General features: G+C 33.9%; 3 protein-coding genes across 5 annotated transcripts; 1 reads left to right on the top strand and 2 right to left on the bottom strand.

Moving 5' to 3' along the window:
- Positions 1,112–4,032, top strand: LOC105159846 (probable sugar phosphate/phosphate translocator At5g04160). Its single transcript, XM_011077049.2, has 4 exons — positions 1,112–1,830; positions 2,711–2,814; positions 3,307–3,535; positions 3,862–4,032. Exons 1-4 carry the CDS (start codon positions 1,378–1,380, stop codon positions 4,006–4,008), a joined length of 933 nt encoding a protein of 310 aa, XP_011075351.1. The 5' UTR covers positions 1,112–1,377; the 3' UTR covers positions 4,009–4,032.
- LOC105159845 (calcium-transporting ATPase 4, plasma membrane-type) lies at positions 4,608–12,886 on the bottom strand. 2 transcript variants are annotated; one of them, XR_847633.2, is made up of 8 exons: positions 12,533–12,886; positions 9,323–9,377; positions 7,215–9,211; positions 6,939–7,097; positions 6,314–6,485; positions 5,916–6,214; positions 5,361–5,726; positions 4,608–5,274 (listed from the first exon to the last, which is right to left on the bottom strand). XR_847633.2 is itself a non-coding variant. In XM_011077048.2 (7 exons), exons 1-7 carry the CDS (start codon positions 12,707–12,709, stop codon positions 5,418–5,420), a joined length of 3,168 nt encoding a protein of 1,055 aa, XP_011075350.1. In that variant the 5' UTR covers positions 12,710–12,886; the 3' UTR covers positions 4,608–5,417. The 2 variants fall into 2 exon arrangements, 1 of the variants encoding a protein (XP_011075350.1); XM_011077048.2 differs by having other exon boundaries at positions 4,608–5,726.
- LOC105159844 (mitochondrial acidic protein MAM33) lies at positions 20,506–23,468 on the bottom strand. Of its 2 annotated transcripts, none has more exons than XM_020693142.1 (3): positions 23,238–23,468; positions 22,035–22,312; positions 20,506–21,166 (listed from the first exon to the last, which is right to left on the bottom strand). In XM_020693142.1, the coding sequence occupies exons 1-3, from the start codon at positions 23,349–23,351 to the stop codon at positions 21,001–21,003; spliced, it is 558 nt and encodes a 185-aa protein (XP_020548801.1). In that variant the 5' UTR covers positions 23,352–23,468; the 3' UTR covers positions 20,506–21,000. The 2 variants fall into 2 exon arrangements, with proteins under 2 accessions (XP_020548801.1, XP_011075349.1); XM_011077047.2 differs by having other exon boundaries at positions 22,035–22,366; positions 23,238–23,466.

The following is a 23,937-nucleotide window of genomic DNA, read 5'->3' as shown; positions in this document are numbered from 1 at the left end:
CTATTGTCCTTTGGTAGATCTTAATTATATGTCACATGTCTAATAATAAATAAATAAATAAAATGGGCTCTTCTTTATTAATATTTTAATCCTTTTGCTCACTTTCTCGAATTCATTTGTTAATTCAGTAAGATGAATATCAATTTGAGAAGAATATCATAATACAAAATTCTACTAAAAAACACATAGTGTGATTGGTACTACCTAAATTTTTGTTAAACGAGAATTTGATGAGTTGATCATAGTTTTGTTGTACGAGTTATTGTTCGTTTTAATTTTATATTAGTCTCGTAATTTTGTTCTAAAGAGACATATCATTACGGAGACGAGACATTAAAATATATAAGACATCCAAACTTCTTATCGACCAACGTGATCAAGTAGCAAGTTTCTTTTGACTTGATTTGTTTTACTCATTAGTTGGATCGAATAATTTTGTACACTTAATTTATTCTTGAGTGTATAATTTATGTTTTTTAAATCATTTTTCATGATTTCTTTTTAATTATTAAAGTTTATGTATTGAAATATGCTGAAGCCTTAAAATGACATATTATCAAAATAAACATACAAATTGAATCATTTTATATTAATAATTTACCGAATTTGCATATTATCCTCTTGATGAGGTGAATTGCCAAATGAGTATTTTTTTTGGAATTTTTATAATATTTTAAATATTCACATATTATATATTCGAAATCATATCACAAAATTGATTCATTTTACACTATACTTCATCTTTAGAATTTTTTGGGTTTTATGTTAATATTTTTCAAATCTATATGAGATATTACCAAAATCAGAATACAAATAATATATTTTAGATTCTATTTTGTTGTAACTTTTCTTGATTTATGAACTGCAAAAGAAAATATTTTTGGATTTTAATAATATTTCATTCCCTCATATTACATATATTGACAAAATCAAATAAGTTGTTCTTCCAATCCAATGAATTTGCCAAGAAACATTTGTAAGATTTTTTTATGTTCTGTCCCAAAAGTAAAAGTTTTATTTCGTTAAACTATTTTTTTTATTATTTTCAAGAAATAGCAACAAATACAAAAAAATAAATATGGATTGTTATTACCCCTTTAATCTCTCACCCACACACACTACACACAGCACACTTTTCTCTCTCTTACCAACAGAAATTCCCGAGCTCACACAAACACCCCGAACGTTGATCATACCATGAAAATAGTTGTGTAATAACAGAACCAGAGAGAAGACATTACAAACATTCTTGCATATCGCGCACACACACCAAAGAGAGAGAAAGAAAAACAAAAATGTCCAAATGAAATGTAAACACTCCTCCCAACAAGAAGGAATCCAAATCCAAAAATCCCATAAAAAAACACAGTAACAATAATGTCTTCATCTGCATCAAAAAAGCATGCGGTCTTCATAACCTGTCTCATAATCCTCTGGTACTCGACCAACATCGGCGTCCTCCTCCTCAACAAATTCTTGCTCTCCAACTATGGCTTTGCCTTCCCCATCTTCCTCACAATGTGCCATATGTCAGCCTGTGCTGTCCTCAGCTACATCTCCATCATGTTCTTGAAGATTGTCCCAATCCAGAGGATCAAATCCAGGTCCCAGTTCTTGAGAATAGCCACACTTAGCATGGTTTTCTGTGGGTCTGTGGTGGGCGGCAATATTTCTCTCAAGTATCTGCCGGTTTCGTTCAATCAGGCTGTGGGTGCAACCACGCCTTTCTTCACGGCCTTGTTTGCTTATTTGATGACCCGTAAGAGGGAGGCGTGGGCTACTTATACTTGTCTTGTGCCCGTGGTTGCTGGGGTTGTCATTGCAAGTGGGGTATGGTGTCGTCCTCTTCAAATCTTGATTTGCTTCTCTTCTCTTGTGATTTGTTGGAAAGATTTCATTTTTGTGTGTGTTCTTGGGATTAATGGATGTGATTTGTTGGAAAGATTTCATTTTTATGTGGGAATTTGTGTGTGTTCTTGGGATTAATGGATTTGATTTGATTGGCTTGTTGGAAAGATTTCATTTTTATGTGTGAATTTGTGCTGTGTTCTTGGGTTAATGGATGTGATTTGATTGGCCTGTTAGTGTAATGTTTTTAGTGGGATTGGTGTGACAAAGATCTAATCTTTAATTGGAATGAGCAGAGTGAGTTAATTGCTTGGTTTTAATGTATCCAACTAGATTTTGCGTTCTTTCTAACAATATTTGATTTTTCTTTCTGGGCTTTCCAATTCTTTCATTGTTATTGTGGAGTCAGTGGCCATTTTTCCGACATGAAGGTCAGATCTAAAGTCTTGTTGAATCTGGGAGTTTCTGATTTCATTTTATAAGTTTTTATTTATTTGCTCATTGAATTGATCATGTTGGTTGTGTTTCACTCTGCAAGATATGAAATTTGTGAAAAAAAATACATGCAAAATCAGATGTACGGGATCAATTATGCTCGCCAAGTAACGCAAATAGTTTCTTAGATGTTTGTCATTTCCTTTGATATCAACCACAGACTTCCAAAGTTCTTGTCCGTGCTTTTTCCGATCAATTTCCCATGTATCCTATTAGCCCTTTTGTCCACCTGCACTAAATGGCCAAAATATTCCATGAATTTGAGAGAGACATCGTTCACGTATTATATTTTCAGTAACTTCTGATGAAACTCATCACTTGTTGCTTTCTGGTTCTAAGATTATGTCGGGTTTCTGATTGCTTACAGGGTGAGCCAAGCTTCCATTTGTATGGATTTATCATGTGTATAGGTGCAACTGCAGCTAGAGCTTTTAAATCCGTTCTTCAGGGGGTCCTCCTTTCTAATGAAGGGTAAGGATTTACTAATAGCTGCACTTTCCCTGTGTCCAAAACATCCTCTGTACATGTTTTTCATCACCGGATAAGCATCCTCCATTATTTTGTCTGGTTCTCCAGTTTTCTCTAGTTAAACAAAATTGCTTGTTCTTGGCAGTAAAAAGCCGAGACATTGAACCACTTCATGGTTTCTCTTCTTTTATCATATATGAGAATGCCGAAGGAAAAGCAATTTTTTGAACTAGCTAGCTTTTTCTAGGGATATTTTGTACCCCATCCCTGATTTGCCTGGTTGTCATTATGGGATCCTATGCTGATCAAAAAATGTTTTTTCTTTGGCTGAATTTCCACTCTGCAACCTGGGCTTCTATGTTTAGCTTATAATTTGCATTGATGGTGATTTCTGAGTGGAAAAAGTTATGGTCTTTCCTGGAAACTAAGAATGAAAGGCTTCATTTGTTGTTCACCATCAACTTATACAAACATACACTACACTCCTCATTGCAGGGAAAAGTTAAACTCCATGAATTTGATGCTTTATATGGCCCCGATTGCCATTCTTGTTTTGCTACCCGCTGCAATTGTAATGGAGCCCAACGTTTTTGATTTCGTCGTTTCACTTGGACTGGAACATAAATTCATGTGGGTTCTTCTGTTGGTTAATTCGACAATGGCTTATGGAGCAAACTTGTGCAATTTCTTGGTTACTAAGCATACAAGTGCTCTAACACTGCAGGTCCTCTCTCTCTCTCTCTCTCTCTCCCCTCCCTACACTCTCTATGTTTGATATCAGCAAAAGTAGTGTTGCTTATGTTGCATGAAGAACAACTACATCGGAACTGGAATGGTCAAGAATAGTTATCTGATTCTTGTCCTTGCAAGTAACATAGAAGTAATGCATGCAAAACAAAGATCTAAGTATTAGACAAGTGAATTACTAATCATGGATCGAGGAAGAAAGAAACAGAATCTTGATTTTTGGCTACGTGCGTTCAGAGACAGCAAAAGTAAACTAGTATTCCTCTGAACCTTTTGCCCTTTCCCTTTCCTGATTCTTGTCAGGTATTAGGCAATGCTAAAGGAGCTGTGGCTGTTGTCATCTCAATACTCATTTTCCGAAACCCTGTAACCTTCATCGGCATTGCTGGTTACACCATGACTGTCATGGGGGTGGCTGCTTATGGAGAATCCAAGAGGAGATACAACTGAGCTTTCATGGTGCTACTTTTTCACGGGGGGTGAAAACCTGAGGGATCGGATATGGATATTCATCTGAGAGTGGTTTCTTTACTGAGTTCAGTCAGGAGCGTAGGTAATTTTGTCAAATGATGTTGTATTACACGTTCAAGAAGGAAATCAGAGGCCTGTTGAGGTTGTTCTCACATGTTTTGTACTTTTTACACCTGCGTGAATTGCAAACTGCAGGAAATATAGATAGCATAGCAGTGCTCGCACGTTGTTGTGCAACGTTAAGTCAGTTAAAGAGATGAATGAGTGTGGTTTTACATCAAGCAATAAACCTTATTTCCCTATCAGATCTCAGTATGTCCAGTGACCAAGTTTAGGATTAGTCTGTTGAATTGCTTAAAAGTCTTAGTAACAGTTTAATCATACTTAGTTAACTCTTTCGTTTTTTCCATGAAGATGAGAAGGAAAATCATTGGCAGAAAAGAAAGTAAATGATCAACATAGTTTAGGTTCATTCTTTCATATATAATTGAGGAACTACTGACAGAACATTTTCCCAACCAAGTAATCTTGTCTAAGGTGGTTTTCATTGCCAACTTCTAAGAAGCATGTAACGCAACTAGAGAAACAGAAAGGTTCTTTTAACAAAGAGAATGCAATAGAACGTGTAGATTTACAACGGTTAATTGCCAAAACAAAACCTAAACAAATGTCCACCGTAAAAATGGTAGGGCTCGAAGCCTACATGTCTTGGGGTCGGAAACCTTCTAGCCATGACTTGCTTTTGAGCATCAAGAATGTAAGGTTTTTTCTCTGTAGTCTTGGTGTTGATGTAGAATTACTCATCAGTTGGAATATCAGGACATTATGACTGCAAGATTTTTGAACTTTGGTCTATATGATTCATACCAAAAGTGGGAAAATTCATGGAAAGAATCAAGGAGGAGAAGAGTTGAATTGTACAAACACCAATATGTCTTCATTCCTCCTGTCTCTTTCGACTTTTTGTTCCTTTGTTCACAAATTTTCCTTTTGCTCCGATCTTCTTGATTATATGAATACATTAGAAACGACTCCACATCCACAAAGATCCAGTATACCACTATGAAAAGTAATTCTAAGTCAGCACCAAGACTATACAAAACAAACCTAGTCATGGCCAGAGTTAGAAGGTTGTCTGAACCCACATCACCGGCTTCAGCTACCTTGAACTGTGTTTGCTTTCTACATTTATTTTTTCACAATCTGTTCATTTGTTCTTCCCTTAATGAAACACCAAGAAAGTAACTGCAGAAAACAGAGGAAGAAGAGAAATAATAACAGTCTCTGTGATGATCAAGCACTAGAAGGCCAAAAATGAAACTCAAATTTACCACCCCAAATGTATATACTCTTGGCTGCTGCTCCAACTGTGTGGTTCTGCTATTCCTTTATGCGAGATCTGGACCACTTGGGAGTGGGTCGTAACCCTCGTGCTGTTTTGCAGTGGCAGGCTTTGTGTCAACAGGAATGCACTTCAAGACAACCGCTATAGGCATGCCTACTGCACCAATTAAAATGCTGAATAACCATAGCTGCCAGCTTAACGGAACGGTGCTTGCAAAAGTTCCCAGGAATTCAACTATAATCACTTGGAATACTACGGTGGATACGATGATTCCTGTGAATATCCAGTTTCCAAACATCCCTCGGAAGATGTTTATCTTCTCAATGTCACGGCTGTTTATTTCGTTAAAGACCTGGTATGAGGCAAGAAGTGAAAGAAAGTTGGAAAACGTTTATGTTCAGTAATTCAATTATTTCTTGCTCTGGTATAATCATGGATAGGTCAGTTATAGTTCACCAATAGCTATATTATTGTATAGGTCGAAAGTTTCCTGCTAACAAAACCTTTACATCTCGAGTAGATTAAATCAAGAAACATTTACCTGACAAAAGACAAAGGTGTTGAATATGAAAGTATTGACTACTGCAGTGGCATTGGAACCTCGAAGTCCCAATATTTGCTTCCCAACAAAATTGAGGACTAGCAGAACAGCCAACTGATAAATGCTTTGACCAATGATATTCCTCCACATGGTCCTGGTAATGAAACTTTCAGTTCTCCCGACAGGAGGCCTCTGCATCAGGCCATCATGTGGTGGTTCAGTGGCCAGTGCAAGTGCACCTAAAGTATCCATGATTAGGTTCACCCAAAGCAGCTGCACCGCCGTAAGGGGAGCAGATCCTAGAAGGACCAGCAGAGAAACCAATTTAATTTGGTAAATAAAATGAGCATTAAGTGGAAAATTAAGAAAAGAAAAGATAGCTGTATGGACAAACTTACCTGAGGCGCAAGCAGATATAAAATTGATCATCAGAGCAACAATGTTAACAGTCAACTGAAATTGCACAAATTTCTGAATATTGATGTACACAGAACGTCCCCATTTTGCAACGTTTACAATTGTTGCGAAATTGTCATCCAGCACAATCACATCAGCACTTTCTTTTGCAACCTGAAAATATATGGGACATCAGAAATTATCTGGATGCTAAGAAAATTTTTGATGATGTAAACACCACAGAAGTGCTAATACTTTAAAGTTGAGTTGGCCCCAAGAGAAAACTTGAGCAAGACTTTCTAAGTATGTATCTTAAAGCCAGATGTTATGATTAGAAGGCACGAGGCATCTCAAGTCCTTCAAATAACTAGTACTTTAACAATAAAAATGTTATGTTTGATGATATATGAACAATCCCATTGAAAAAGTGTCATGCCATGAAATAAGACTTAACGTCAAAGGTGGGGGTAGAATGAATAAGTTCAGAATTAATTGAAAATAAAAAAATTATAAGATGTTGATTTGAGAATTTCACACCACACAGAAAGAAAAAGAAAGAAAGCACCGTTGCAGTATGAGAATTTCGTAGCAAAAACTAGTTGCACAATGAGGAGCATAGAGACAAACCTCTGTTCCTGCAATGCCCATAGCAAGTCCAATGTCTGCCTCGTGCAAAGCAGGAGCATCATTCGTACCATCACCAGTAACTGCAACAACTTCTTTAAGCACGCTCCTCGCAGTCTTTACCAGAACATGCTTGTCTGTCGGCGATGACCGCGCCATTACCTAAACTCAAGATTTAAAAACATCAGATTACAATATATGTATAGATATAGATATAATATAAATATATACAAATATGTAACCATTCCACAGGAATACATGGATATGTTTGTAATCCACCTTAAGTCTCGGTATTAGTTGGCTCATCTCATAAGAAGTCTTCTGTCGGAAATCTGGACCTTCTATAGCAAGATCACCATCTGTAAGTATGCCGCATTCTCTAGCAATTGCTTTAGCTGTATTAATATTATCTCCAGTGACCATGCGCACAGTTATTCCAGCTGCTAAACAAGTTTTTACCGCTTCCTTTACCCCAGGGCGAACAGGATCCTTGATACCCACTACTGCAATTAGTGTATATCCACAGTCAGGGATACTATTCTCGTGAGAACCATCATCAATGTCCTTAAAAGCTAAGCAGAGAGTACGTAGAGCTTCACAGGCAAACCCATTGATGACATCCATGACATTACTTACTTGTTCTTCTGACAAAGGAACCGACTCCCCGTTGGCATTAATTACCCTGTCACACATTTTTAATATGATCTCAGATGCACCTTTGCAGAAAGCTCGGTTCTTGCCTTCTGGAAGAGCCACAAGCACAGACATCTTTTTTTTTTCAGAATTGAAAGGTTCAACTTTCAACAACTTGCAGATCCCGCGTACCTCCTGAAAATCACCACCTAGTAACAATCCGTATTCTAATATCGCTGATTCTGTTGGTGTGCCCAAAATGGATATCTTTCCATCTTTATTCTTGACTACCTCAGAACCCGTGTTAGTAAATATTGCTTGCGAGAGAACTGTTACTACATGTTCTGATACTTCGGTATCTAATGTATCCCTGCCTCCATTGGTATCTACCTCTTTCGCTTTTCCACAAATCCATATTTTAGACACTACCATGTGGTTTGTGGTCAGTGTACCTGTTTTATCAGTGCAAATGCAAGTTGCAGAACCCATTGTCTCACAGGCAGAGAGATGTCTCACCAATGCCTTGTCATTCATTAGTTTCTTCATGGCAAATGCAAGGCTCAGTGTTACGGCCAGAGGCAGTCCTTCGGGAACTGCAACAACAATTATAGTCACTGCAGTAGCAAAGTAATTCAAAAGCTTCAGTGCATCACTGGAAGACCATTTGGTAAATGCATGTTGACGTCCTTTCTCAACCAAAAACCTGATAGTCAAGACTAGAAAAGTCAGAACAGCAAAGGCGAGTCCAATTTTACCAATAATTGTGGCAACACCATTAAGCTTGACCTGCAGTGGGGTCTCATCTTCTCCACCCTCGCTCAGAGTTTCCATCAACTTTCCCCATTCAGTTCTCATACCAACTGTAGTCACCAACATTTTACCTGACCCATCTTGAACTTTACTTCCTGCTAAAAGAAATGGTCTTTTTTCATATATGTTTATTGGCACACTTTCACCAGTCAAACTTGATTGATCAATCAACAAGTTGTACCCTGATATATATATACCATCTGCTGGAACCTGATCTCCAATGCTTAGATGTACAATATCTCCAACAACCAAGTCATATATAGAGACTTTTTGACGAATTCCATCTCTAATGACCTGGACAAAAATCTTTTTCTTCTCCTTGTCCAACTCCTTGAACTGTAATGATTGCTTGTAATCACTGACTGCAGTAACCATGACCACCAGAAATATGCTAAGTATAATTCCTAACCCATCATACATGCCCTTTGGCCACCCCTCAGTGGCAAGTCCCACTCCAATTGACACCACAGCGCAAACAATAAGTATGATAAGTGTCAAGTCGTGCAAAGCTTCCCACACAAATGTCCAAAAACTTTTAGGAGGTTTCTCAGTGTAGCGGTTGGGACCAAATATATTTTGTCTAGTGGCCACATCGCTTGAAGTCACGCCTTTATCTACTGAAACGTTCAATCTATCAGCAAGCCCTTCAACTCCTTTGAGTTTTCTTAACGTTTTAATGTCATAAGAAGCAACAATAGATGCAAGTTTATCGGGGTGAATCTGAAACCCTGCAAGTCTAGCTTCTTCCTGGAGCCCATTTTGAATAACTGTTTCTGTATCATCTTCCAAGGGTTCATTTGAGTAATCCGAGGGCAGCTTTTTACCATGTCCACCTAGTGTAAGAGGAAACATAAGTAATGTGCCGGAAATAAGAGCAAGAGTTTGGATAAAAAGCAAGTCCTGAAATCTAAAACTAAGATATAGCAGCATGAGTAGAAATATACCGTCGATTAACCTGAGTGCTGCTGTGTAAGCCACAAAGCAAACACGTATATTAGCCTGGTAAAGAAATAAAGAAATGAAATATTATTAGAAGAGCATATTATACACAACTGAAACAAACGTAAAATTCTGAAATCATGATAAGCACTTGAATATTATTACAGTCTGTTGCTGCCAACTCCCTACTGGATTTTAAATTTCGGTTTGTTTCTTAAAGTCACCAATGTGTGAGTACTCAAATACGATTACAGTTACTGGCCTTCCTATCCTTTTTTTCGTTTTCTTATCAATATCATAATGTTTGGACACTTGAATATTATTGCAGTTAGTTGCTGAGAACAAATCCCTGCAGAATTTCACTTACTCTTTATATCTTTGTTAATACCATAATATTTGCTTAGTGCATCCTATCCTATATATTAAGAGAACCTTCAGCCCCTACTAAGCACTTCTTATTTTATTCAATAAACATGTAATGGTCAATTGCAAACCCCTTTATGATTTTAATGGTTTTTTCAAGTATTGAATTTTTCGCGGACTTACACTTGGCATACAAGCAATATCAGGTGAAATAATGGTTCAGATATCAACTTTTTGCAGTTTGAATAACTATTTTACTACTTGGAAGGCTGTGCAAGTGATGGAAAAGATAATAACCTATTACTCAACAAAGAATTGACTGGAAGAAGAGGCTATTCACAAAAATGGTGACCAACACACAGGCTTGTATGTGCCAATCAAGATCGTGTTACAAAGAATAATGATAATTCCCAGAATTGCTACGAAATATATTTAATATTTTCTTGGCCTGTACCATAAACCACTTTATCATTACATATAGGTAGCTTATCCATGCTGGTAACAAAGACTACCTACATGTGATGACACATATAAGGCCGAACAGATAAGGAAAAATATTCAAAAGGCCAAATACAGACAACATAAGTTGAGGCTATATCAGACGGTGTCAAAGGGAAAGGAATCCAATTTTGTTCCGTGGTACCACAACATATATTTTACATTTGTCCGAAGTCATGTCAATGTCACATAGAAGTTTCAAGGAAATTTCCTTGGTTGTCTTAATTCGGAGCTACAAGTCAAGATAAGTGTCAGGTATTTACTCATTAAGGTGACCCATTCGTTGATTAACAATAATAATTCTTAAACTTGCAACTTTTCATGGCCCAGAGGATCAGGGACAGAAGTAGAGATGACGATATAAATTGTCATTGTAATGTCAGGTGACAGCTAAGATCACCGGAATAGCTGGGTCAAAAATTTCAAAGAAGCCTTGAATCAACAGAAGAAAATATAAATGTATTATTTACAAGTTCTAATAGACAACTCCCTTTCAACTTCTAGATGAATCACTATGGTTTCTATTACAATAAAGTATAAACAAGAGAAATTTATATAAAAAGGAAAGGAGAAAAAGGTACGTCTGTAATAGCGGAAATAAGGCAATTATTTTAACTTTTAACTAAGTGTTGAATTTCAAACAAAATGTTTTTCTTTGAATAATAGTTGAAAAAATTGCTATTTGAACAAAAGACATAGCACAAGCTATCTCTAAACAATCGGCGACGAGAAACAATTATAAATTACATCTTTACATGACACAAACTCCAAAGGAACCCATCTCAAGATTGATCTGGGGTTGTGGAAAGGGGACACCTCGGGAACAAAGATTACCTTTTTATTAAGATAACTTTTACTTTTTCGTTATTAGATAAATTAATGACTTTTCATAAGATATTCCACGTGAATGCAGCGGTAAGACCACATCACGGACGACAATCAAATATTCACCTACAATTAAGAAGGCAGCAAAGAGGGAGGAAACAAAACATGTCCATTCCATGGTGTACTTCAGAAGATCCTAGCCCTAGTGGAATAATATATATATATATATATATATCTTTATATATACATTTAGATGGCATGCTAACTAGAAGAAATATAATTTCCACGTTGACCCATCTCGCATCCAACGGCAATCAGTGGGCTGGTGTTAAATAAATTGACAGATTGATTATGGCATTGGATGCATCATACCCTTCCATGTGCCGATGCCCAGCTACCCACCTTGAGAGAAAGGTTTATTGGAAACCCTCGGGCCCACACAACCGCAGAAAATTTATTTCTATGTAGCCCTTAGTGTAGAATCTCATTCTATTCAAAAAAGATAATTGACTACCGTGCTCATGGGTGGAAAATCCGAAAAGTAAAGGACCCAATAGCTAAGTCTCCTGTAATCGTATACTTCTAAGAACAGACAGATAAAAGCATAGTTAAGGAAGAATTTACAATGTCAATGAAAAAACTTTACATTACAGTATAGGATCAATTCAGGTACCTTTTCTAATATTAATTTTCTTTTTTGTTATGTCCCCAAGTCCTAGACTGTCATTTTAAACAAAATAACTTTGTGCAAAACTCTCACTTCAACTAGCTAATTAAAAATATTTTCATGAAAATATTTATCAAAAGCGCATATAACTTCCACCATATTTCTGTTAGTCGACAAGATGGGCCTGGGTCGATAAATATTATGTGTATCTTTCAACAGTATGGAAAGATTATGGTTAGCCCTTCAATAGTCAAATGCGCGTCCAACCGTAACTGTTGAAAATCAAGGGGAGCGTGACACAACGTCCCTAGCTTCTTTCCATTTTTTAGATGTCACCATATACCAATATCCAAATTCCGAGTATACCCCTCGTAATAAGCACTAACTATAAGTAAGCCCTTTCGATTATCACTAAACCAAGACTGAAACTCAGCTAATCCTTCTCGAGGAGAAAAGGACAAGGAGTAAACTACTAAGGCTTTACTTTATGAAGAAAACACACTACCACAAAAATAATTATAAAACTTCTTATCCTAAAACTAGCACCCGATGCGATTATGAACTTTTGGTTTACAGAACTTTCTTCCTCAGCATGTTCCTCAGAATACCTAGGAACAGAAATTTGTTGAAAAGAAAAAAAAAAGACATATAATCCGCTTTTGGATCCAGGAAAATTGGAGATGTTCGCAAGGAAATCCTAAAATAAAATTAATAATAATAAAGAAAAATGAGGGAGATAAAATAGAACTAGATCAGTAAAAAATCCCATAAACCATTCTACCGGCGAGTTTTACGACCTCCGATATTCATCTTTTCAGGATAATAAAATGAAGAAATAGAGGGAGAAAAGTAGGAGTAATACTCTGAGTCTTCGCATCTGTTCCTTTGCTTCGGACCGCTTCTCAAGCACGGCCGCGTAGCGGAACCTTCTCCGGCGATTCTTCACCAGTTTCCCGACGGCATCGCGCCACCTCTTCAGCGCCTCCTCCGACCGCCCCTTGAGTGGCAAATCGAACTCCGGCGGGATGAACTTCTCCATTACAGATTCCTCCCACTCTCTCCGCCTCAGTACTACTGCGAGTCACTGCCCACGCACAGCAGATAAGGGTACGATCAAAGCGTATCTATACTATGTATACGTACCGTATACACACACAACACACAGTACTGGACTGGGGAGAGAGCAAATAGGATTATATTAAATCGCTATATATGAATGGTCACACTCTCCCACTCTACACGCACAAAGGCAAACGCGGTATAACTGGATTCTCCCTTTTGCCCTCACCCTTTTTCCAAATTATACTTCCCCCATGCATTTTCCTTATTTCAATTTTACTCCCCAATTCTTTTTTCATGGAAGAGGCAAGTATCCGGTCTTCCAAGATCCCCATAATAATATTTATAAATATATTGAATTTATTTAAAATTTATAATTTTATAGATGAAATTATATTTTAACGTAATAATACTAATTTCTTAGGTATTTATATATAATAATTTTGATTCTTCTAGAAAATCATATTGATTAATTAAAAAGACAGAAATTTAATTAAAATTTGCGATTAGATCAGGACGGGGATGGGGCGGGTTCGAGTCCAACTAGATACAATCGAGTTGAAATCTAATTTGAATCCACGTTGGACGACTTGCAAAAATTAAATAGCACAGATCCCGAATCCACGAAATTCGCATTTAACTCACGCACGGGTTTTTGAATTGATTGGTCCGATCGAAAACCGATCATGTATCTAAATTGGTTCATGCTGTACAATCCACTATAATCAAAATTGGTGTGGATCAATCAAAATCGGCCAGTGGGGTAATCGATCAAATCCCAATTTTGACTTTTTATATGAATATATTATAGATCGACAATAATTGATTTCTAATTCTAAATTTAGTGAAAATTAAATTTAATTCCTAAATATATTAGTAGAACTTTTAATTATAAAAAAAAAAGGAGAAAATTACATGACACGAAATATTAATAATATATACTTTATTTCCCCTCTCATATCGTCCGGCCCCCACCCTTATTAGCCTGTAAGTCACTCACCATGTCAACTAACAATTCACCAACTTAGTTGTATCATTATTAATCTAATAACTCCAGAAAGAAAAGAAAAAAAAAAAAAAAAGGTTGGTAGAAAGCAAAATTTGGCAGTTTTGATATGAGCATGCTTAACAATTAATTTAATTTTATTATGTTGGGTCCTTTTTAATAACTCATAATTATGTGCAAGCCAACTTAGATTAGAGTACCATGTGACCTATTTTTATATAAATTATTTCTAGACTTTTTTATTTTTATATTTTTTATTTTCACTGATTGTGTCGTCCCACATTAGTGATCAAACTATCCCGTCAGAGACGAAAGCTGAATAGTTAGACCCATCTCAACAAGTACGATTATTAGGTTTAGAACCCTTACTTATTGGTAAGAAGTCGTCTAAGGATCCAACTCATTTACCACTGTATCAACAATTTGTTTGTAAGTTTTTCCTACACTTCACAACAACCACTAGACATTCACCGTGCAATGCATGCAGTTATTGATAGACAGAAGAATCATGGTATGCACTTCTGTGTACTAGCTAAAGCGTTACGTCTGTCTGGTGGAGATCATATTCACTCTGGTACCGTAGTAGGTAAACTTGAAGGAGAAAGAGACATCATTTTGGGCTTTGTTGATTTACTGCGTGATGATTTTGTTGAAAAAGATCGAAGTCGCGGTATTTATTTCACTCAATATTGGGTTAATTAATTAAAGGTAAAATTAGACCGCCTTCCTTGATGTTTGGTGTAATTATACATAAACTCTCTATAGTTTGAAAATTATATTTAGCACCCTTGACGTTTGTTTTCATCCAATAAATAGATCACCCCGTTAGTAAGATTTATTGAATTTGCTGATATTAGCAAAAGAAAATGAATAAAAACTCATATTTACTCCCGACTGATTTATTACTAACTTATGCATAACAAATAAATCTATTTTTTTTTATATCAAATTACATTTATATATTTTCACACGTGCTAATGCATGTGAGGGGGTATATCATCAACTGTATAAGGATAATTTGACAAGAAAATATTTGTTTGACATGCAATAAGCTAGTAGTAAGTTAGTAAGGGGTAAATATAGATTTTCATTCATTTTTTTTGTGATATTCACAAATACCGTAAAAAATTTAACTAACGGAGAGATCTATCTATTGGACGGAAACAAATATTATAGGTATTACATATAATTTATCAAATTACAGAGATTTACGTATAATCATACCAAATACTAAGAAAGAATGGTATAATTATCCCTTAATTAAAAGTAAGAAATTAAAGGAATGATGCAAAACATAGTAAATTGGACATCTAAAAAATAACATAAAATTGGGAGAAGGAAACTTCCTCTTTTTCTTTCTGTTTTTAATGTCGACTACGTCACTTATATGAATTAAATTAAAAATTCTTGAATCGTACGAAGTTAGATCTTTAACTAATTGTACATTGATGAATTAGATCCATTTAGCCAAATGTTCCATATATATAATAGTAATGTTCACATGCAGTCGAAGGGAAAAAAAATTGTAAATAAAAATATTATTTTTAGCTGATTTTAAATAAAAAAATTGATAAGAACTTAAGTTATTGTAAATATTCACTTTTAATATATCAAGAAATAATTATCTATACTGTTAATTTAAATGGGTGGGACATTAATCTTTATTTTTTCACCAATTTCTCTTAAAGATTGATTTTGTATCAATATTTTTTTTTAAAATTCATGCGTAATTAAGATTAATTCATTTTATCTTCTCGCCATTTTATTTAATTAAACTAATATAATAAAAATTTGAGTTATGCATACGAATCGAATATACTTCTATTACTAATATGTATGTGTGTGTTATCGAGCCTCGTTGGTTGATTTTTTTTTTATTTTTTTTTATAGACTTATAAATTAAATTAAAATTTGCATGAATTTAAATACCGTTATAATAAAAAAATTAATATAAATTGATATTTCATCTCGTACTTTAGTCCACATATACATGGCATGATTCGTATCACTTAAATTTATATATATTTTTAAAAAATTATAGACATAGTAATAATAATATTATTATTATTTTATATATAATTAAAAAAAGGATTGAGCTTTATACGCCATTTGTCACGGCCGCCGGAGCGCCGGCGGATGTGATGGATCCCATGCTACTTTCCCTTATTTGCATGTGGCCACCAATGTGGTAATGAAATTCTCTATCTAATTTCCTCCTCCAAAAGTCAAAGGTTTTTACTTGATATATATAACACAAAAATCTTGAATGGTATAGTTGGAAAAAGTGAAGATCATAAATAATTTTGTATTATTATTTTTAAAAATAATAAGAGAAAGTTAATAATTTATTATTATTATTTTAGATAAAATAAAAGTGAAAACCGTACCTTTGGTTTTAACATATGGAATTTTGTATGTTTCGAGAGTCGAAGATATCTCAAAAAAATAGAATAAAAATGATAATTCAAAATTATTTTATTTGGTCGATGAAAATAAATTCTTCACAAAAAGTCAATTATTTGAAATTTCTGTTGAAACGTGATAATGATCAATCTCACTTATGATATAATATGTAAGGGACTTAATGCAATTTATTTTCCTGTGATATTGTACATGCGTAAATTATTCCTCTATAAAAAAAATAGCAATTTATCTTCTTGTATTTTTTAAACTGAAGTAATTGAACTCCTTAGACAGTGAAGTAAAAATTGGTTTATGTAAAAAAATATAGGGTCGTAAATTAATGTATTTTGAAAAATATAAAGGGTTAAATCATAATTTTTCATAGGGAATTAATTTGTTCATTTACAATGTCATAGGGAATGCTCACACTTTTGCCCAAATAACAAAGTTCCGACTTTTTGGCTTCTTTTGTAAAAAGATTTTTTTAATCATAAATCTAATTTAAAAGTTAAAAAGTCTCAAAATATTTAATCCCAAGATTTGGTCTTATTTAATTAAATAAAAAGAGGGATAAATACATTTTTGGTCCTCAAATATAGTCACTAATTCGATTATGATTTTTAAATAAATAAATATTATAATTTTGGTCCTCAAACCTTTTTTGGCACTTTTGGTCCTTTCATTAACTTTTTCGTTAAACTTAATAAAAAATTTCATTTAAAGTGGAAAAAAAATGTTATTTTTCTCTCATTTTGTGGTGTTTTTCAAGTTGTAATACAACGCTGTCTATTTTTCTTAATTTTCTCAAACTTCAAAAGAAAATAAATCAAAAAGTATAAATTTAAGCAACGAATTTTCTAAAATTTATTGACAATTTTTCTATTATTAATAATTTTTTGTTAAGATTATTTAGAAAATTTGTTGCTTAAATTTATTTTTATTTGTTTGTTCTCTTTTAAAATAAGAAGAAAAATAGAAAAAATTGGTGCATCAGATTACAACTTTAAAAATATCACAAAATGGGAGAAAAATAATCATAATGTTTGGTTTCAATTTTGCTTCATCTTCGAGATAGGCCAAAATATGGACAATATTTGTCTTGATGTGTTTTGAAAGTTTTGATGGTGTTTTTGAGATATTTTGAAACAATGCCTCTTTTGGTTTTTGTCAAAATAAGTCTACACTAATTATAGGCCCTACAAATAAAAAAATTATATACATACTCATACATATATATAAATATGTATAAAAGAAACATGATTTGATAATGAACAGTAGTTTTTGTCTCCTACTAAACAACATCAAACATATCATATTTATTTTATATTATCTCCAAAAATAAATCCAAACATACGCACTATCTCTAACACATACTTATTTATCTTTATTTTTCTCTCTCTATCTCCATAAAACACATAAAAACAAGTTAAAAATGAAACCAAATATAGTGAATATTTTTTCCACTTTAAGTGAAACTTCCGTTAAATTTAACGAAAAAATTAATAAAATGATCAAAAGTGCCAAAGAATTAAAATTTGAGGACCAAAATTACAACTTTAAATTATTTAAGAACCAAAATAGTATTGATATTATATTTGAGGACCAAAAACACATTTATCCCATAAAAAGATATAGAATTTTTTGGTCCACAAACTCACCCCCCTTTTTCATATATATATATTCGTATTCCTTTTGGATCTATGACTTCCCACTTAGTAAAGGAAATAACCCGTGAATTATTGATATTTTATTAAAAGTACAGTTATTTTATTTAAAAAAAAAAGTTATAATATTTAAAAAATTAATTTAATAATATATTAGGAAAAAATGATGGCAATCGTGCCTCCCATCAACCCTTTATATTTATTTACCAAATGGGCAACTTTGTTGAATGTATATGTCTCCCACTATCTATGATTTAATTATTAATGATATTTTACTACCAACGTCCATCATCTTTTTTCTTTTATTAAAAAAAAAAATTCAAGATTCGGACAAGATTTGATAAAAATTAAAGGGAGGGAAAGGTGGATCATAATGATGTCTCGATCTAATAGTTGAGGCTAGAATTAAAGTGTCGTGAACAAGTTCGAGATTATAAATTCGAATCTCATTGAATGGGTGGGGATTTGTTTCACGTTATGTGAATTATTTTAATTTATTTATAATTGCATTGATGTATTGATTGAATCGAGATTCATTGTAATTTATTATTTATTGTTAAAAAGACAAGAAAGCACTAATTTTTTATTTTTACATTTATAAATATGATAATATAAAATTGCGTGAACGTGGGATCAAAAAGGTTTATTTTCCCAAAATGTGGACTCAAAGAGAAATTAGGAATTTTTTCCCCGTTGTATTTAGAAAAAAAAGAAAATGTATTTTTGGCTAAATTTTGAAAAAGGAACTAAAGAGTGGATTTTGGAATGTATTATTATAGAATGGCCCCAACTTTATTGGAAAATACCCAAATAGGCCAAAAATCCGCGTTGAATGCAATTCTTGGTCCATGGACTAATCTACGGATAGAATAGTCATACATCACCCTGGTTCAGATGGACCAATAGTATAGAAACCCCAATTCCTTAATGCTGGGTAAGATATTTTTATTAAGGACTCGTTTGGTTCACTAATGAGACGAAAGGGGAAGTGAAAGGGAAGTGTGAGTGAAAAGGAAGGAGGAAGAAAAAAAATAATATTTTTTCTAATCAAACACCAAACTGTTTCTTATACATCTATTTTTATTTTCACTTTTTTTAAGCATTCACTTTTAATCACAATCAAACAAACCCTAAATTTACGTAGCAAGTTGTAATTTTATCCAACTGTATTGATTTGAGCGTTGGGAGATCTACAGTGACGAAGCTAGCAACTTGCTTTAGCCATATTAAAATTTAATTAATTAGTTTGATAATTAAATAAACATATTAAGTTCATAAAAAGTTTTAAATTACTATAATAATTGTTGCAAGTTAAATACGTACAATGACATAAGTATAATTAATTATTATAACTATTACTCTCACAATGATGGGTGAGTTGAATTTTACACGTAACAAGTTTATTTATCTATTTCTTGAAAATTAAAACTTACATTCATATAACCTTCATTTCTTTTCCTTTCTTTCTTTTTTTTTTTTTTTTAAATCATGATCAATTTTAGGTCTAGGAGTGGATGTTGGTTTATGTTTAGGGATAAGTATACTCCCATTTCTTGAGATTCGGTGTAATTATACGTAATTTTTTTTAATTTAGAAAATTACATCTAACACTTTTGAAATTTACTTCCATATAACAAATAAGTCCATCTATTGGTCAAAATTCACTAAATTTGTTGATACTAACAAAAAAAAAATGAATGAAAATGATATTTACCATCGATTGTCTTATTGCAAGTCAAATAAATTTTTTTGGAATAAACTACCCTCATAACGGTGAAGATATACCTCCTTATATGTATTAACGCATGAAGACGAATGAGGATAATTTGATCATAAAAAGATTTATTTAACTTGCAATAAGTTAGTAATAAGTCAATCGAGGGTATATATATATAGTTATTTTTATTTTTTTATTAATATTAATAATTTCAGGTGAATTTTAATTAATAAAGGAATTTATTTGTTAGATAGAAGTAAATTTCAGATGTGTTAGGTATAATTTCTTAAAATTGAAATAAATTTACATGTAATTTATCAAATCTTAGGGAAAAAAATTGTAATTATCCCTTATGTTTATAATAGTTTCAATTTATTACGTTACGATTCATACATTAATGTAATATTATCGGTTCTGAATTACTTCATTGTGGACTATAACAAAATTGATCAAAAAGGTATAAGGAAAATAACATCTAAGAAATGCAAAATAAGACACCTTAATATTACAAGATAATTACACCTACATCCCTAACCCACGATCTATTTATATAAAATATTTATGCCTCTTGACATGCCAACATCATTTATACAAGCCATCTAATTTTTTTTTAAATTATACATACACTTCCCAAAAACGTCAACAATATTAAACAAACTATGCTTGTCTTTTGACTATCAGAGATGGTTTCTATGGTTATACAAAATTTAAGAATTATTTGTGTAAATAGACCATGAATGAGTAGTATAAATATACCTGTCCTCAATATTAATATATCCACTTCTCACTTGGACAAAAGTTTAATAATAAATGTAAAAGTGACTTCCAAGCTGCTCCTGCCTCCAACTTCACGACAACTTACAGCATCCATTTGTTCACGAGTTTTATATGTAAGAGTTCACCTACCTACAACTTATGATTATCCATTGTTTTGGCAACATTAAAGCATCCCCAATTAGGAATCAAGTAATCAAATTATAACCAGACAAGGGTTTCATTGTGATTTCACATTCATTATTGAAAGAAATTTGAAATGGTTTCCAAAAATGGATGCAAGAAGTTGTTTTTTTTTTTTTTTTTTTTACAATTTGAGTTAATCATTTTTATAAAACAAGGACAAATACAAGGTAGTAGCTAGAGATCATTGTTCGAGTCTCAGTTGGATCCGTTGGGTAGGATGAATTAGATCCAACGGGGGAGAAGGAGGGGGAGAGTTGGTAACTTAAGTCGGTAATGAATTAAAGTCCAAAGAACGAACAACCAACCAAGGCGTCCTCAACTGATTCATTTCATAGCCAAAAGTTTTTTGCGGAAAGATCTCCCAGTGGATATTTCCTATAACATTCACGCCTAAGAATGTGGAAGTTAAGTAGACGTCCAAAGCCAGAATTTAGTCACAACTTTACTTACTTCATCAATGGGAAGGCGAGAGAACCAGATGGAATTTTGGAAGTTAAGTGTTGGCGCTGCAGTTGTGTACATTACTGGTTTTCTACCATTGTATCCTTTAGCTTTTGCAGCCAGCTCATGTATTGACCTTGCTCCTTCTTATGTAGGTGTAGGAGGAGGGAATTGGTGAACTTCTCCTCGATTCCTCTGGCCGCTAGGTATTGCCTCAGCTCATGCTGCAAAGCAGGGTCCAAATCACTGCAGAAGGATGAGACTGAGAAATTAAGACGAACCACAGAGAGTTAACAAGATGCGGATAACCATGTGGAAATGGTAAATGAAAAAAATTAGCAGTTGCTTTGAAGTTATATGTTCATCATTAGTTTCAGAAGACTAAAAAATTGGAGACATGGAGCTTGTCTCTCGTTTTTACAGACATTCTAAAAAGATTATCATATTTAGACATAAATGCCTCGGTTCTTTAATTCAGTTTTGCAAGATTGAGAGGAATACAAGTTCATATAAGCAAATATTAGTCATGGAGATCATCAGTACTAAGAGGGGTTGAACTTGGAAAAGCAAAAGCACATAAAATCCAACAGTTCTGCTGGTACTTGCAATCCTTTTCCACGTCCACAGTGGACAAGACACAAACTTTGAGGAAACTTATAGAGACTTTGAAAGACAAGCTCAGCTGAGCAGAGAAAGAAAAGAAAATGTTGTTTTGGCAGATATAGATGTGATTACAAATATTTCCTCCAAAATTTGGGTATGAAAAAAAGAATAAACCTAATTACCATGAACTTAGATGATATAAATATTTGGATTCTAATCTCAACCAGAATTCATTAAAACAAAAAAAGAACAGAAGTCCATTAAACCTTTAACTTCGAGGAATTTAAGCAGAACTGAGACCCTGTACATGAAATTCAGGACTTCATAATGATGGAAAATGGTGCGTACCACACACCAGGTAAAGATATATACATCAAAACATCAATTTTGTTTCACATATTAGCTGGTGTATACTGAGTCTGGCAAGTCCTAGTGGTTCTTCAACTTCCAGAGAGCGTTTACATATCAACATAGAGAAAGCACCATTAATTGAATTTCCAACAGAAAATACCTGAATAAGGGGCCTCTATAAATTGAAGAATCAACGGGTGATGATGATGCGATGTAATGCGCATTCTGAATATCGAACTCAGGTTCACTACCTCCTCTGTTAGATGCCACACAATCAAACTTCAAAATAGAGCTCAAACCAGGCTTCTTTATGCATATTTTCAGAAGAGCTTCCCCCGGCAACCTGCCATCTCCCTGGAAGGTGTCACGACTCAACAAAGCTGAAACCGCCACTTCTTCCCCTGATGAACATTTTTTCCGCAAAACAACATCTTGAGACTGAGGAGAATCCCATTCCAAAACAAAATCCCCAAATGAACCAACTTTATCATCCTACATCCATATTAACCTATTGATATTCAAAAACCAACAGAGATCCTCTGTAAAACATGACGACTCTTAATAGTTTTCTGCAACAGAAACAACCTAGATATGCATTTAAAACGGATACCATCGGTTATGAATCCTACGCAGGCATAAAATTTGTTCTAAATGTACATATGTCATCAAATGGACGTCCTTCTCTTCAACATTCGTTTCTTGTTTCGACTTTGCCTCACTTGTACAAAAGGTTTTCAATTAATGTCAATGAATTACTGATTTTCACAGCTTAATCCAATGTGTTGGGCTTTCCCAAACACAAAGGCAACAAAGATCAAACTTCTTACACATACACAGTTCTTGCATACTGGGTAGAAACATTAAATTGAATTTTGGCATTACCATTTGTCCTTCCATGGCAACACTTGCTCAACTATTTCAAAGCTTCAGAAGGAGCATAAACCACACAGAGCCATTTTCTCATTTCTCAAACATCAAACTTTTACACAGCAAACATCAATGCCACAAGCATGGATAATTGGCATTTTGCACCCTAGAATTATAGAGGTTTTGCACATTGCAAACTTAAATTACAAAGTAGCATATTTCACCCTTCAATTAAATAGTTATTGGCACTAGGCACCCTCCACTTGTTACCAGCGACTTTTCTTGTCGGAAAATTATGTCAGCGTGAATACAACTAATTGACAAAAAAATCCTTTATATTCAAGAAAGCGGAACCTTTTACTTCCAGAGCAAATACACGCCAAGAAACGAATGATTCACAAAGCGAAAGGGCCTCGATTGACCAATTCGAACACCGGAAACTAAGTACATGCCTGCTTCGGACGCAAAAATTGAAAAATGAGGGAGGAAAATCGACCTGGTAGCGCATAGAGGAGAGTTCATGTCTGAGCTCAGAATCCAAGATTTTCAACAAATCCAGGTCTTCAATGGCCTTACGAGCTCTGCGCAATACTTGTGTCACTCTCGGCATAGTTCTTACTGGCTGCTGCTGCTGCTATTGATTTCAGTCGAATTCGGGTCGTTTTTGCGATTCCAGAGTTCCAATCAAGAAGCCCAAGCGCATGAAGTGCTGTAGATGCCATCAATTTGGGCCCTCATTAATTTTTGGGTAAAATACATAAAATTCCCCTATTTTTTATAAATTTACAAAATAACCCCAAAAATATTACGAAAATAATCCTAAGCACCAATCTATATTTTACTAACACATGAATAAAATCCCCTTTCCATACAAATTATAAATTTAAAAACAAATTACACCTTGACCTTTTATTTCTAAAATTATGAGTAAAGCGCAAGTACAAATATCCTCAAATCTAATACATCCAATGATTTTTATTATTTATAAAAGTCCAACAGTCATAAAAAATAAATAGCAAGTAAGGCATAACGGACCATTTATCAGAAAAGTTAACGTTGTTAGACTTTATCAACAGAAGGAACATGCAATATTTTAGAAATCACGATGTGGGACTTGGACTATCTTCTTAATTAAACTTTGGGAATTATTTAAGAATTATTACCATACTTACTTCTTTTTAGTTATATGTGGACTT

This window comes from Sesamum indicum, linkage group LG4 (assembly GCF_000512975.1).
Source record: "Sesamum indicum cultivar Zhongzhi No. 13 linkage group LG4, S_indicum_v1.0, whole genome shotgun sequence".
Lineage (NCBI taxonomy): Eukaryota > Viridiplantae > Streptophyta > Magnoliopsida > Lamiales > Pedaliaceae > Sesamum > Sesamum indicum.
This window is presented reverse-complemented; position numbering and strand designations above follow the sequence as displayed.

Coding starts and splice junctions, on each gene's coding strand:
- LOC105159844 (XM_011077047.2), bottom strand. CDS start 23,351: ATGCCGAGAGTGACACAAGTATTGCGCAGAGCTCGTAAGGCCATTGAA. Junction 22,367..23,237: donor TCTCCTCTATGCGCTACCAG/GTCGATTTTCCT, acceptor ATATGGATGTAG/GATGATAAAGTTGGTTCATT. Junction 21,167..22,034: donor TATAGAGGCCCCTTATTCAG/GTATTTTCTGTT, acceptor ATCCTTCTGCAG/TGATTTGGACCCTGCTTTGC.
- LOC105159845 (XM_011077048.2), bottom strand. CDS start 12,709: ATGGAGAAGTTCATCCCGCCGGAGTTCGATTTGCCACTCAAGGGGCGG. Junction 9,378..12,532: donor AACAGATGCGAAGACTCAGA/GTATTACTCCTA, acceptor TTTCTTTACCAG/GCTAATATACGTGTTTGCTT. Junction 5,727..5,915: donor ACACCTTTGTCTTTTGTCAG/GTAAATGTTTCT, acceptor GCCTCATACCAG/GTCTTTAACGAAATAAACAG.
- LOC105159846 (XM_011077049.2), top strand. CDS start 1,378: ATGTCTTCATCTGCATCAAAAAAGCATGCGGTCTTCATAACCTGTCTC. Junction 1,831..2,710: donor GGGTTGTCATTGCAAGTGGG/GTATGGTGTCGT, acceptor GATTGCTTACAG/GGTGAGCCAAGCTTCCATTT. Junction 3,536..3,861: donor CAAGTGCTCTAACACTGCAG/GTCCTCTCTCTC, acceptor GATTCTTGTCAG/GTATTAGGCAATGCTAAAGG.